We start from the raw sequence: 12,585 nt of genomic DNA, 5'->3' as shown, positions 1-12,585 counted from the left end.
CCCGCTCTCCCAGCAGCCCTGCGAGGCAGCGTGTGTATCGTCATCACCCCATTTCCCAGATGGGCACATGGAGGCTCGCAGACCTGAGGTCTCTGCCCGCGATCACGGAGCTAAGCAGGGGCAGGGCAAAAACTAGACTTGACTGTTTGATGATGGAGTCTGCTCTGAAAGGAGGTGTATGGAGAGACAGAGACTTCACTCATTTTCTTTTCTTTCTTTAAATATGTATCCATTTTGGCTGCACTGGCTTGGTTGAGCCATGCAGGATGTTTCGTTGTGGCATGCAAAGTCTTAGTCATAGCAGGTGGGGTCGAGTTCCCTGACCAGGGATCAAGCCCACGTCTCCTGCATCGGGAGTGCGGCACCTTAGCCTCTGGGCCAGCAGGGAGGTGCTTGGTTTTTCTGTTTTTGCCTTGGCTGCCAGGAAGCTCAGCGCTAACTGGAATGTTCAGCAGCTCTTCTAGCCCTACGCCATCACCCGCCTACGCCAAGAACACACAAACTGTCAGGGGGTGGTGGTTACCCTTTCTCCTCCATAGCAGTGCGGAGACCACCACAGGGCCTGGGACAACTGGGTTGGTGGTGCCCTGCAAGAGGGCACTTAACTGGCAGTGCGTCTTCTGGGACAACTGGGTTGACGGTGCCCTGCAAGAGGGCACTTAACTGGCAGTGCGCCTCGGGCCAGGCAGCTGTTGGCACAGCCTGTGGGAGCGCCTGGGAACCAGGAGTGTCTGTGACAAAGGCCTGGAGAGAGGTGGCAGGGCTTGGCTTGGGCACACCTGGACCGCCTGATCCGTCCTCCCCCAGGTGGCAGACGGCGAGAGGAAGGCAAGCACTCTGCAGCTGACGGTAGAGCGGCTGAGCGGAGCCCTGGCCAAGGTGGAGGAGAGTGAGGGCCTCCTGCGGGACAAGGTGCAGGGTCTGACGGAGGCCCTGACCCAGAGCAGTGCCAGCCTTGCCAGCACCCAGGACAAGAACGTTCAGCTGCAGAAGGCTTTGACTGCCTGTGAACATGACCGCCAAGTGCTCCAAGTATGGGGGCCCCAGGGCCCAGCTGTGGGGGACGTGGTGGAGAGCTGGCCCCTGGGAGCCATCTGTGGGTGTGCCCTTTGTGGGGGTGCTGGCCCAGTACGCAGATTGGCCAGTGAGAGGAGGGTGGGGGTGGTCACGACGGCCAGGATGGGGTGTGGGGCCCCGGGTCAGGCCCGCAGGAGCAGGGCTGGGGTCTGGGGGCTCCCCGCCTTGTGGGGGCCCGTGGCCAGGCCTGCACTCTGGCTTACCATGCAGGTGAGAGGACTGCCCGTGTTTTGGGCTCTGAGCCTGGCCTGGAGGTACCGGGCAGTGGGGAGCCCTTTGCCCAGGGCCCCCAGGCAGCCTGGCACCGCCCCCTTTCCCCCAGGAGCGGCTGGAGGCTGCGCGGCAGGCATCATCCGAGGCGCGGAAGCAGAGCAGCTCCCTGGGCGAGCAGCTGCAGACCTTGCGGGGCGAGCTGGCCGACCTGGAGCTGCGGCGGGCAGAGGCCGAGGGGCAGCGGCAGCAGCTGCAGGAGGTGAGGGCCAGGGCCCTTCCCACTCAGCTCCACCTCCTCCCACGGCTGGGCCGCGCCTCCAGGAGGCACCGCGGCTCCTTCATCCGTGTCCCCATTACTCAGGTGCAGACTGAGGTCCCAGGGACTGTTCCCCGCTGTGGGCCTCCTAATAACAGCCTCATCTCGTGAGTTGGCCGGGCAGCTGGCCTCATCACCCCCAGCATGATGGGGCTCTGGATGCCCACCCCGAGGCCCCAGGGGTCAGAGGCTTGCTGGCTTTTTCTGTAGGCGCTGCGGCAGCGGCAGGAGGCTGAGGCTGTGGCTCTGCACACGGCCCAGAAGGTGCAGGACGAGCGCCGGCAGCTGCAGGAGCGCCTGGGGAGCCTGCAGCGCGCCCTGGCCCAGCTGGAGGCTGAGAAGCGGGATGCGGAGCGCTCAGCCCTGCGTCTGGAGAAGGAGCGGGCAGCCCTTAAGAGCACGCTGGACAAGGTGGGCCGTGCCCCTCGGGCCCTCCCTGGGCTGCCCCTGGGTCCCAGCCCTGCTGCCCGCTGGCCCCGCCCCCTCTAACTCAGCACCCCTCCCTGAGAACCCTGGGACCTCCCTCCTTTCCTGGGCACCCTGATGCCCTCCCTGGGACCTCCCTCCTTCCCTGGGCACTTTGATGCCCCGCCCAGGACCTCCCTCCTCCCCTGGCACCCTGATGCCCCTGCCCTCCCCTCCTAGGTGGAAAGGGAGAAGCTCTGCAGTCACGAGGACACGGTGCGTCTGAACGTGGAGAAGGGCCGCTTGGACCGCACGCTCACGGGGGCAGAGCTGGAGCTGGCTGAGGCCCAGAGGCAGATCCAGCTGCTGGAGGTCTCGGCGCTGCCCACCCCGCCCTGGACACCCTGGCCCTCTGCCCCTCTGTAGCCCAGGACCCAGCTCCCCGTCCCTACAACCTGCAAGCCCAGACAGTCCTGAGGGTGTGGCCCAGAGCCAGGCCTCAGAGGGAGGGGGTCCTCTCCAAAATGGAGAGAGACGGAGATGCTAAAGGCCTGTCAGCGCACATGCACGTGTGCTCACGCTTGGGGGTGTGCTCACACTTGCGGGTGTGCTCACACTTGTGTGGTCGTGCTTGTGTGTGTTCACACTTGTGGGTGTGTGCTCACACTTGTGGGCGTGTGCTCATCCTTGTAGCCAAAGAGAGCTACGAGTGTACGCGAGCAGACTCCCATGCGTGTAGCGTGGACCTTGTGCGTGTATGTGGCATGTCTAGGTATAGGATGTTATCTGCATGGTGTATCTTTGTGTACAGATGTCTTCGGTTTTGAATACTTTGATTTGTGGCTGTGCCGGGTCTTCATTGCTGCAGGCTTCCTCTGGGTCCAGAGGCCCCTCTATTTGTGACGCCCTACCTCTCACTGAAGCGGCCTCCCTGGTTGCCGCACGGGGTCTGGGGCGTGTGGGCCTCAGCAGTTGCAGCACGCGGGCTCTGGAGCCCAGGCTCAGCAGTTGTGACGCAGGGGCTCAGTTGGTCTGTGGCGTGTGGGATCCCCCAGGACCAGGGATCAAACCCGTGGCTCCTGCCCTGGTGGGTGGAGTCTTCACTACTGAGCCCCCCGGGGAGCCCTGGGTGTCTTCTTGGACGTGCGTGTGTGTGGTGCGTATATGAGAGTATTGGGCTTTTGGACACATGCGCACATTCATGTGAACACAGGTTGTTACATGCTTGCTTGTATGACTGTATGTATACGGGCTTGTCTCTGCATTTGAACATCTGTGTGTGTGTGTATGCGTGCGCGCTCCTGAGTGGATCACTCAGCAACCTGACTCAGGATTCGCAGGCCAGGAGGGCTGGGTGGGGTAAGACAAAGCTCTGGTCCTGCAAGCCCTGCTTTGCCCGTAGGGACCCCTGGGCTTCCACCCAGAGAGGGCCTGTCCCTTCATACTCGCGTACATGTGCGTGCGCATTGCGGCCCCAGGCCTGACCGGCGGCCCCTCCTGCAGGCCCAGGTGGCGGCGCTGGAGCAGAACCACAGCCCAGCTGGGCTGGAGGCAGCGGAGCTGCAGCAGGAGGTGGAGCGCCTGCGCGGTGCCCAGGTGCGGACGGAGCGCGCGCTGGAGGCGCGGGAGCGCGCCCACCGGCAGAGGGTGCGGGGGCTGGAGGAGCAGGTACGCGGGTTCTCCGTCAGGAAGCTGAGCCAGGAGCGGGGCGGGAGCGGGAGAGGGCGGGTCTCACTGCCACTTGCGCCTTTCGGGCTTAGGTGCTCCGGGGTGTCCATAACTGAGATGGTCGGGGTGGACCTGGGCTGGTGTCAGCCATGGCTGGACACGGGGGCGCGAGTGAGGTCACTGGACCTCAGTCCCCTCTCCATAGCTCTGTGCCTGGGCAGGCTGTCTTGAGAGTGGCACAGCTGGCCTCAGGATAACCTAGCGACTCACAGTCCCGGGGGCTCAAGGGGCCGTTTTCCCTGAGAGCAACAGCTGGAGTCCGAAGGGCGCTCCTCCTGGGAGAGCTGAGCTCACAGGCTCACCGTGACCATCGTCCCCATCACGTCTGCAGGGCAAGGCTTGCCCCGTGGGTCAGGCCGGGGCCCAGGTCCGCCCTGGAGTCCAGCTAGCACCAGGCCTGTCCTGGTGGTGAGAGGGGATGGGGCTCCCAAGGAGAGGCCGGGCAGTCCAGAGAGGCCCAGCCGCTCTGTGGAGCCGAACAAGAAGGGGAGGGAATTCCTGGGCTGCTAGGACACCTGGCTTTTCCCTGGGCCCTCTGGGGTCCCTGCCCTCTCCCTGGCTCTGAGCCCAGGCTGGGCCTGGTGGGCCCTTTTTCCTTGTTCTTTTCCAGGTGTCCACGCTGAAGGGGCAGCTGCAGCAGGAGCTTCGAAGGCACTCAGCCTCCTTCTCCTCGCCCTCCGGGCCCCCAGAGAAGTGAGCACCTCTCCGCTGGCATCCTAGCGACGGGACCCTGATGGGAGGGCCAGATGGGAGGGGCGCCCTCAGCGCAGTCCAGGGGGCCTGGGCCGGAGCTCGTGGGGGTGAGGGGCGAGGGGCGGGGTGCCAGGGCCAGGACGGGGCTCCAGCCTGTCAGAGCCACCCCCTTGGGGGCCCCCTGAGGGCTGGGCTGGAGGGACCCGTCCCTGGCTGAGCCTGGGCGCAGGCGTGCTGGCCGTGAGAGTTGGGCCTGGGGCAGGCACTGTGGCTGCTCAGAGGTCTGTCCATCTTAGTTCAGTGTTTGTCAGTAGGTTCCTCAGAGTTCAGAGTTGCTGTATTTTTATACCTTTTTACGATGTTAACTGTTCAGAATTGTTGTTTTTGTAACAACCCCATTTTTTAAAGAACGCTTTGTACAGATGTGTCCTCTTGCTGTTAACGTGCCTCCTGGGAGATGGGGAGACTGGAGGGCCCTGGGGCCAGAGGGTTGGGGTCCCCTAGTGAGGGGTGCGCAGGGACGTGGGGGAGACTTTAGAAAGGCCCCTGCAGAAAGGTAAGGAACAACCTCACGGGACGGCGGGCTGGGGAGGCCTCCAGGGTCCTGGGCCATCCACCCATTTAACAGACGGAGCCATCGAGGCTTGGGGCTGGGCCCAGCTCTGCTCTTGCCAACTGAAGCTTTCCGCCCTTTCCTCTGGCTCCTCCTCAGGACAGGTGCACCCCCCGAGCACCAGCAGGCCTTCCAGGCGGCACGGTGAAGGAGGGCAGGCCTGGGGGCGGACCTGGCATCCCGCCGGGCCCCGCTGGGTGATCCTGGGCACAGCTGCTTCAGCTGTCAGCCTCAGTGTGCTCATCGGTAAGGTGGGAAACTGCCTCCCAGGCCGGTGATGCGGGAGCACACAGCAGGTGCTTAGCCTGTGTTTTCTGGGAGAACTGCCTCTCAGCCCACGCAGCCCAGCGGCATCAGGGTCTGCCCTGCCACTGACCGACCGCCGTGGACCCCGGCGGGTGGGGAGTTCAGTACTGACTCTAGGCTTGGTCTCCCCTCTGTAAGATGGGAACGCCACCCATGCCCGCCACACAGGCTTGGTTAGAGGCTTAAAGAGGGCTGTGTGCCAGCCCTCAGACGGAGCCTCGTCTCCCTGTGCTTGTCAGAGGGCGCTGTTCAAACGGCCGGCCTGCTTCTGCCCCCTGAAATGCACTGGGCCTCCCTCCCCGCAAACGCCCTTGACGCCAGAGCCCCCCGACCCGACCTTGTAGCACCCTCAGACCCCTGCACAGGCGGCCTCCACCCTGCCGGGGCCCTTCCCCGGTGACGGGGGACTCAGACCCCACACACAGCCCTGAAAGTGAGGAGGCCACGTTCCTGAACCTTCCGTTTCTGATACAGCCTCCGGCAACACACACACAGCCCGGGGTGGGGCGATTGTCAGGGCCCACCTTTCTGGGCAGAGCTGAGCTGGCACTGCCAAGGCCACGGTCGCCAGAACCGGCCCTTCCCCAAGGAGGCCGGGCAGCCTCGGGGAGGATGGCAGGGTTGGAGGCCCCGGCCATCTCTGCACTCCCCGCTGAAAAAGGGACTCCGCGTCTTTCGTAAAAACCTGTTTTTAATTTTGTATAAAACAAAGGTGGTCTCCGCCCAGGGGCTGTAGGAGATTCAAGCAGACCAGCTGGGGTGGGGGTCACAGCCTACCTCGGGGGTGGGGACGGTCCTGGAGGGGGACAGGGAGGCATGGCAGGGGCCCAGGTCCCACAGAGCACCCGGGTCGTCCCCCGCCCGGAGGCAGAGACTAGCCCTTCGGGAGCCCCCTCGAGGCTCCGGGGGTGGCCCCAGGCCCGCAGCCCTCTAACAAGACGAGAGGAACGTCGGACGGGGGGAAAGCACCAGGTCAGGCAGAGCCTGGGGGCCCCGGGCTGGCGGGGGGCCAGCTCCCCCTAGCAGCCCCCACAGCTCCTGGCACAGGCGGCCGCCACAGACTGGCACAGGCCACTGCTGGCCAGCACGCCGCACTTGGAGAACTTGTCACGGCACAGGTCAGCTGTGGGGAGGGCGGGGAAGAGCTGGGGTCAGCGCGCGGCCAGGTGAGGGAACTGCCGCGCGCCCCAGCCCTGGTGAGGGGCCGTCTGAGGATGAGACAGGACCCACGTCCGACCCACGTTTGATAAGCAGCGGGAGGGGCGGGGTGGGGGCTTCCTACCCCGCAGGAGCTCCTCGTGGGCGCAGACCGTCCGGACGCAGATCTCCTTATTGACGACGTAGACGCGGCGGAGGCTGAGGGGACAGGCCGGGAGGGCTCAGCCCCGGGGGGAGGACCCCGCACCCACCCCCGGCCTGGGGGTCTGTCCCCGCCCCTCGGGGCTGGCTGGAGCCCCACCCCTCACCTGTAGAAGCAGACCTCGTTGAGACACTGCTTGCAGGGCTTGTGTATGGAGTAGAGGCGGGTGCACGGGTACTGCTCCTCGCGGCAGTCTGGGTGACAGGTGGGGTCAGGGGGCTGAGCTCGTGGCTCACAGCCGGGGGCCGCCTCCAGCCGCACCCCCACAGAGACTGGCTCTCGGGGCCAGGAACCCCTGCACCCTAAGGCCCAGCCTAGACACACGAACACACACACAAAGACACACACGCCAATGCACGCACACAGCACTGCCAGACCTTCCCAGGCTGCCGGTTTTATCCAATACATTCATACACATGCAAACTCACAACCGCACCAAGAGACCTATGTCCAAACAGACTTAAGTTCAAACAAACCTACAGCCACACACAGGCCCAGGGGCCCCCACACACAGGCCGGCGGGCTCTTGGCTGGGACAGTCCCGCTGAGCCTGGGAAGCCCCAGAGCACCACTCGCTAGGGGGCTTCCTGCCAGCCACTCCCCTGTGTCTGGGACTAGAGGCTCCTCCCAAGGCCACGGCCAGTCCAGCCCCCTGCCCAGTGCAGGGCAGAGGGGTCTCCGGAGCTGCCAGGGTCCCTGCTGACGTCAAGCAGGGGCACCTCTGCAAGGCCCCCAGCCCACCACCTACCCAGCAAGAGCGAGGGGCCTGGCTGCGTCTGACCTCCTGGGCCCCCCACCACCCCCTAACTCCAGGGCCCCCCCTGTCTCTGACCTCCCGGGCCCCCCAGTGCCCCCTAACTCCCGGGGCCCACCTCTGACCTCCCGGGCCCCCCAGTGCCCCCGAACTCCCGGGGCCCCCTCTGTCTCTGACCTCCCGGGCCCCCCAGTGCCCCCTAACTCCCGGGGCCCACCTCTGACCTCCTGGGCCCCCCAGTGCCTCCGAACTCCCGGGGCCCCCTCTGTCTCTGACCTCCCGGGCCCCCCACCACCCCCTAACTCCAGGGCCCCCCTCTGTCTCCAACCTCCTGGGACCCCCACCACCCTGTAACTCCCACCACCCCCTAACTCCCAGGGACCCCTCTGTCTTTGACCTCCTGGGCCCCCCACCGCCCCCTAACTCCAGGGCCCCACTCTGTCTCTGACCTCCTGGGACCCCCATCACCCTGTAACTCACCACCCCCTAACTCCTGGGGCTCCCTCTGTCTCTCTTACCCAGAGGTCCCGGCTCCGTGGGCTCCGTCTCCACAGTCCCCGGTTCTAGAGTTGGGGGAGAGGCAGGCAGAGACCATTGGGACGGTCCTGGGCAGGGTGGGGTCGCCTCCTCCAGCCCCGGGCAGCCCTCCGCACCCCCAGGCTTGGCTGGAGCTGGTGGCCTACCTAAGGTGGGGGCAGGGATGACTTCCTGCTGGACTTGCTGCTGGGACTGGAACTGGAACTGCTCCTCGGGCGGCCGAGGGGTCATCTCTGCCGGGAAAGGCGGTAAAGGGGTCTGCTCCCTCCCGTAGGCGCCGTAGGCCTCAACGGACTCCCCACCCTGCTGCCTGCCCGCGCTGCCCTACGCTCAGTCCTTTACCTGGGTAGTCATAGTAGTCCGGATTCTCTGGAAATAAAGATGTGGAATTGGCGGGGGTCAGGCTAGCCCCCACGCACACTGCAGCCAGGGCCCACAGCCCTGAAAGCCCGTCTCCCACTGCCCCGCCTGACCCTCGGCCAAGCCACGCCGATCTGGGGAGCAGGCTGGGGGGGCCTGGGGGTGGGCGGCGGGCTTACCGATCTGCTCGCTGTAGTGGGTATACTGCACGTGGTCTGGGTACGGAGGCAGGGGGTCCAGATCATACTGGCCCTGAGCCAGCAGGCCTGCTGTGGGGAGACAGAGCTGAGGGGGCGCCAGCAGGGAGGGGCAGCAGGGGCCTGAGGACCCCTGAGGACGGCAGAAGCCCCTCGGGTGGGCCCGTAAGATCCCAGCAGACTCAGACTCACAGGACGCAAACGGCTTCCTTGTCCACAAAGGCCTGACACGCCCTGGTCCTGGGCCGCCTCCCTGACCAGCTCCCCCTTGCTGGCTCTTGGCCGCTCCTGCCTGCCCAGGGCCTTTCACTGGACTCTTCCTGGGCCTGAGAGCCTGGTTAACTTCTCCTCCTTCATGTCTCTACTGAAGTTTCTGCTCTGCTTGGGGGCTTCCCAGGTGGCTCAATGCCGGGGACTGAGGTTCAATCCCTGGGTCGGGAAGATCCCCTGGTGTGGGAAACGAACACCACCCACGCCCGTGTTTTGCACTGGAAAATTCCACGGACAGAGGAACCTGGTGGGCTATGGTCCACGGGGTCACCAAGAGTGGGACAGGACAGTGACCGAGCGCCTGGGACTGCCCGGGCGGTACAGCGGCTGAGATTCTGTGCTCCCAGCACGGGGCCCGGGTTCAATCCCTGGTCAGGGAACTGGAGCCCACATGCCTCGACTAAGGCCACTGTGAAAGATGCCACGAGCTACAACGAGGCCTGAGGGTCCCATGTGCTGTAAGACCCAGCAGAGCCAAAGAAATTAATATGAAAAGTAAGAGAGGCCTTCGCTGGCCGCCCACCCGCACCATCGCGTCCTCCTGTTTGTTTCCATCACAGCACCCAGCACAACCTGACGTTTATCATCTCGCCCTTCTCTAGGCCGGCAGGGCACCAGCACGCAAGGCAGGCGTTTGCCGCTTGGTCACTGCATCGCCAGGGCCTATCCCAGCGCCTGGCACAGAGTAGGCGCTCCACAGGTATCTGTTAAATGAGCGAATGTTAGGCCTGGCAGGCCCTTTGTGATCCCCGCTAACAACTCTCATGTGACAACCAGGGGCCTCTCCAAGGTCAGGACTGTCGCTGAGCTGGCCCCAAGGGAGTGCAAATCCCAGGCCTTCAGACCCCCTTTTAGGGGCCTCCATTCCTGCACATCGGCTCCCGGGAGGACCAGGCAGTGAGAGGAAAAGCATGGCTCCTGGTGCCTGGGCCGAGCCTGCTGCTGCGGAGGGTTGAGGAGGCACCCGGAGATGCCTCCAGACTCTGGGGGGTTGGCCAGTCCAGTCTGTGGTCCAAGAGGTAGCAGGCCCTGGGGTTCGGGATACAGTTCCGGCCGCAGGACAAGAGCTGGCGGCCAGCCCCTTGCCTGCACCCACGCGGGAGCCCCACCAGCCCAGTGCCACTTACCAGGCAGGAAGAGCAGGAAGAGGGAGGCAGCTCTCATGACTGCTCAGTGAGCACGCTGGGCAGGTGTCTGGGGACAGCTGGAGAAAGAGGAGGGGCGAGCTGCTCCCCAGGGCCGCACGGCCGCTTCTGCTCCCAGAATTCAGCCTGGAGAAGGGGGGCCCAGAACAGAGGCCAGGCAGACGAGGGTCACAGAGGGCAGGCCTCGGGGGCAGCAACCACTTTGGAGGGATCTGTCCCTGAGAGCCCACTGGGCGTTCAGGACCTGAGGGACTCGCCTCCCCCCGGCTCCAGAGCCGATTGTGACAACGGACCCTACCCTGCTCGCCCACACTCCACGGACATTTCTAATCCCTGCCCCTGCTCTCCCCGCCACACCAATGCCCACCCTCTGCTCAGCACTTAACCAGGAATCTAGTGCCCAGACCACAACCCCAGGCCCATCCTTGGGACCCCAGTCCTGCCCAACTAACTTCACAGCCCAGACCCAGCAGTCAGCCAGACCGACACCTGCTCCCAATTAGCCCGGGGGCCCAGGCATCCTGCTCAGCAGGAAACCACATGAGCCCCGCCGGCTCCCGCCCCTCGAAGACGCCTCCTGCCAGGCCGCCCAGGACCTGGCTGATTCCATCACACACTCACGAGACTGAGGGCTATTTGTCTGCTGGGCAGGAAGCACTCAGGGTGGGGTCTGAAGAGCGTCTCTCCCGAGCCTGGAGGGCAGCGCTCAAGAGGACCACAGTCCCCCAGCCCAGGGGCTCTGGACCGCCTGAGACGGTATGACTGTGACGAGTGTCACAAGCATAGTTTGGGGGGAGGGGGCAGGCTCTTGAAGCTCTGGGTGAGTCCCGTCTCCAGTCTGGCCCCAAGGTGGACTTGGCAGAGTCGAAAAGTCCTCACGGCCAGCCCCAGCGCAGTGGGGGGCAGCCTCCAGACTGCCCGCCTTCCGCCGGGGGGCTGGGAGGGAGTCCTGAGCTCACCCACCGGGGCCCGCCCTCCCACAACATGAGGAGTTCTTCCAGGCGGGTAACTGGAAAACTGCCTGCCTAACCCTGCCCTCTCCAGGCCGCGGGGACTCAAGGGAGAGGGGGGACGGGGCAGAGACCTGGTACCTCTCCTTCTGTGACCCGGTCACCGCACACATTCCCCGTCTCACTCCCTCTCAAGCCTTACTGAGGAGGGAAGGGGTGAGGAAGGGGTGAGGAAGGGGTGGGGAAGCTGAGGCCTTTGACCCAGCTGCCCCGCAGGCCAGGCGTCCACTCTGAAAACTCTCGGCCTCCTCCTCGCGCGGGGACCCAAGGCCTGGAGCGCCCCTCAAGTCCTCCCTGCCCCCATCTGGCTCCCAGGCTGGTTGGCGCTGTCACCACTGGAAGGCCGCAGCTGGGGAGGTGGTTGGTGGGGGTTCTGTCTGTCCCCAGAGCACCTCCTAAGCCTCGAAGGCCCCCGCATGGGGCGCCCAGGCTCGCTGGGAGAAGGGGCCCCTGGCCAGGCCGTCCCGAGGAGAGTCCGCGCGGAGAGGGGGCCCCTCCAGGAGACGCGTCTGCAAGCGCGTCCAGACGGTGGGCGATCGGGCGGGGAGGGGGGCCGACCCTGAGGGACGAGGGGGCGGCCCAGCGGGCCGGGGACGCACCCCGGGGGCCCGGCCGGCCCTGCCCTTTGTCTCCGTCCCCGCCGCCCCGCGGACACCCCCGCCGGCCGCCACCTCCCTCCTCCGGGAAGACAAAAGCCGCCCCTCCAGAGGACCCAGGCTTCCCGGCGCCCTCTTACATCTGCTTAGACGGCCCCCGGACCCGGGCCCCTCAGCCCCTGGGGGCCTGCCGACTTCGGAGCCCCGGCCCCCACCCCTGCCCGGCCCGCGCCTACCTGCGGGTCCCTGCGCGCCGCTCCGAGTCCGCGCGCCGCCGAGCCGCCCCTCCGCCCCCCGCGCCCCGCTCCGGGCCCCCGACGGGGCGGGCGCCGCCCTCCCTCCCGGATCCGCTGGGTCCTAACGCGAGCGCCGCCGGGCCGCCGTGCTCCGGGGGGCGCGGGGCCGGCCTCACGTCTTCTCAGAAGTTCGCACCGTGCAGGATGCGCCCGCGTCCTGTCCCCATCCCGCCTGGCCCGCTGTCAACGCGGTGAGGCGGGCGTACCGCCTCCGCCGGACACAGGACCGAGCCAGCCTCCCGAAGGGGACCGCGCGCCCTGCCCTCCGCTCCGGCTTCTCCCGGCTTCCAGGACGCCCTCCCGGGCCTCCTGCGTCTCCCCAGGCAGCTTGCGGCCGCAGCGGGCTTCCATAACCAGCGTTTCTGCGGACCCACCGGCCACAGGCTACCGGGCCTGGCCCCACCATGTCCCTAGGGCCCCAAACTCAGTGAGGATTTAAGTCCAGAATCACAGCCTCCTGACCTTCCCCGGCCCCGGCCCCGGAAGGTGTTCCCTTCAGGGAGTGAGCCCACCACCCTTCCCTCACACAGCTAACTCCCCACCCGCAGCCCGCCAAGCCCCCACCTCTAATCCTGAGTCCCGGATACCTGCCATCTAGGCCTGCCCACGTGGCACTAGTGGTAAAGAAAGTGAAGTGAAAGGGAAGTCGCTCAGTCGTGTCGGACTCTGAGCGACCCCATGGACTGCAGCCTACCAGGCTCCTCCTTCC

General features: G+C 65.7%; 2 protein-coding genes across 12 annotated transcripts in view; one reads left to right on the top strand and one right to left on the bottom strand.

Moving 5' to 3' along the window:
* The window catches only part of CROCC (ciliary rootlet coiled-coil, rootletin), a 51,163-nt gene extending 46,308 nt beyond the window's left edge, over positions 1 to 4,855 (top strand). For 9 of the 10 annotated variants that reach the window (XM_027522472.1, XM_027522409.1, XM_027522444.1 and 6 more), the window contains 6 exons: positions 808 to 1,032; positions 1,400 to 1,549; positions 1,817 to 2,017; positions 2,252 to 2,383; positions 3,515 to 3,679; positions 4,350 to 4,855. In XM_027522472.1, coding sequence (XP_027378273.1) covers positions 808 to 1,032; positions 1,400 to 1,549; positions 1,817 to 2,017; positions 2,252 to 2,383; positions 3,515 to 3,679; positions 4,350 to 4,436 — 960 coding nt within the window. In that variant the 3' untranslated portion in view covers positions 4,437 to 4,855. The remainder of the gene's footprint in view (positions 1 to 807; positions 1,033 to 1,399; positions 1,550 to 1,816; positions 2,018 to 2,251; positions 2,384 to 3,514; positions 3,680 to 4,349) is intronic. The other variant, XM_027522418.1, reaches the window with a different exon arrangement.
* A 1,169-nt stretch (positions 4,856 to 6,024) lies between these two features.
* MFAP2 (microfibril associated protein 2) lies at positions 6,025 to 12,096 on the bottom strand. 2 transcript variants are annotated; one of them, XM_027522376.1, is made up of 9 exons: positions 11,817 to 12,096; positions 9,957 to 10,100; positions 8,542 to 8,631; positions 8,345 to 8,371; positions 8,149 to 8,235; positions 7,984 to 8,028; positions 6,818 to 6,905; positions 6,634 to 6,707; positions 6,025 to 6,474 (listed from the first exon to the last, which is right to left on the bottom strand). In XM_027522376.1, the coding sequence occupies exons 2-9, from the start codon at positions 9,991 to 9,993 to the stop codon at positions 6,371 to 6,373; spliced, it is 552 nt and encodes a 183-aa protein (XP_027378177.1). In that variant the 5' UTR covers positions 9,994 to 10,100; positions 11,817 to 12,096; the 3' UTR covers positions 6,025 to 6,370. The 2 variants fall into 2 exon arrangements, with proteins under 2 accessions (XP_027378177.1, XP_027378187.1); XM_027522386.1 differs by having other exon boundaries at positions 8,542 to 8,628; positions 11,817 to 11,876.
* Between the last annotated feature and the right edge of the window lie 489 nt (positions 12,097 to 12,585).

The sequence above is a fragment of the Bos indicus x Bos taurus genome, chromosome 2 (assembly GCF_003369695.1).
Source record: "Bos indicus x Bos taurus breed Angus x Brahman F1 hybrid chromosome 2, Bos_hybrid_MaternalHap_v2.0, whole genome shotgun sequence".
Lineage (NCBI taxonomy): Eukaryota > Metazoa > Chordata > Mammalia > Artiodactyla > Bovidae > Bos > Bos indicus x Bos taurus.
The sequence above is the reverse complement of the archived record's forward strand: the minus strand, read 5'-3'. Positions and strand labels throughout refer to the sequence as shown.

Excerpts from the sequence above, each read along its gene's own strand:
- MFAP2 (XM_027522376.1), bottom strand. The coding sequence starts at position 9,993 with ATGAGAGCTGCCTCCCTCTTCCTGCTCTTCCTGCCTG. Across the intron at positions 8,632-9,956 it reads CTTCCTGCTCTTCCTGCCTG|CAGGCCTGCTGGCTCAGGGC; the intron begins GTAAGTGGCACT and ends GTCTCCCCACAG. Across the intron at positions 8,372-8,541 it reads CCACTACAGCGAGCAGATCG|AGAATCCGGACTACTATGAC; the intron begins GTAAGCCCGCCG and ends CTTTATTTCCAG.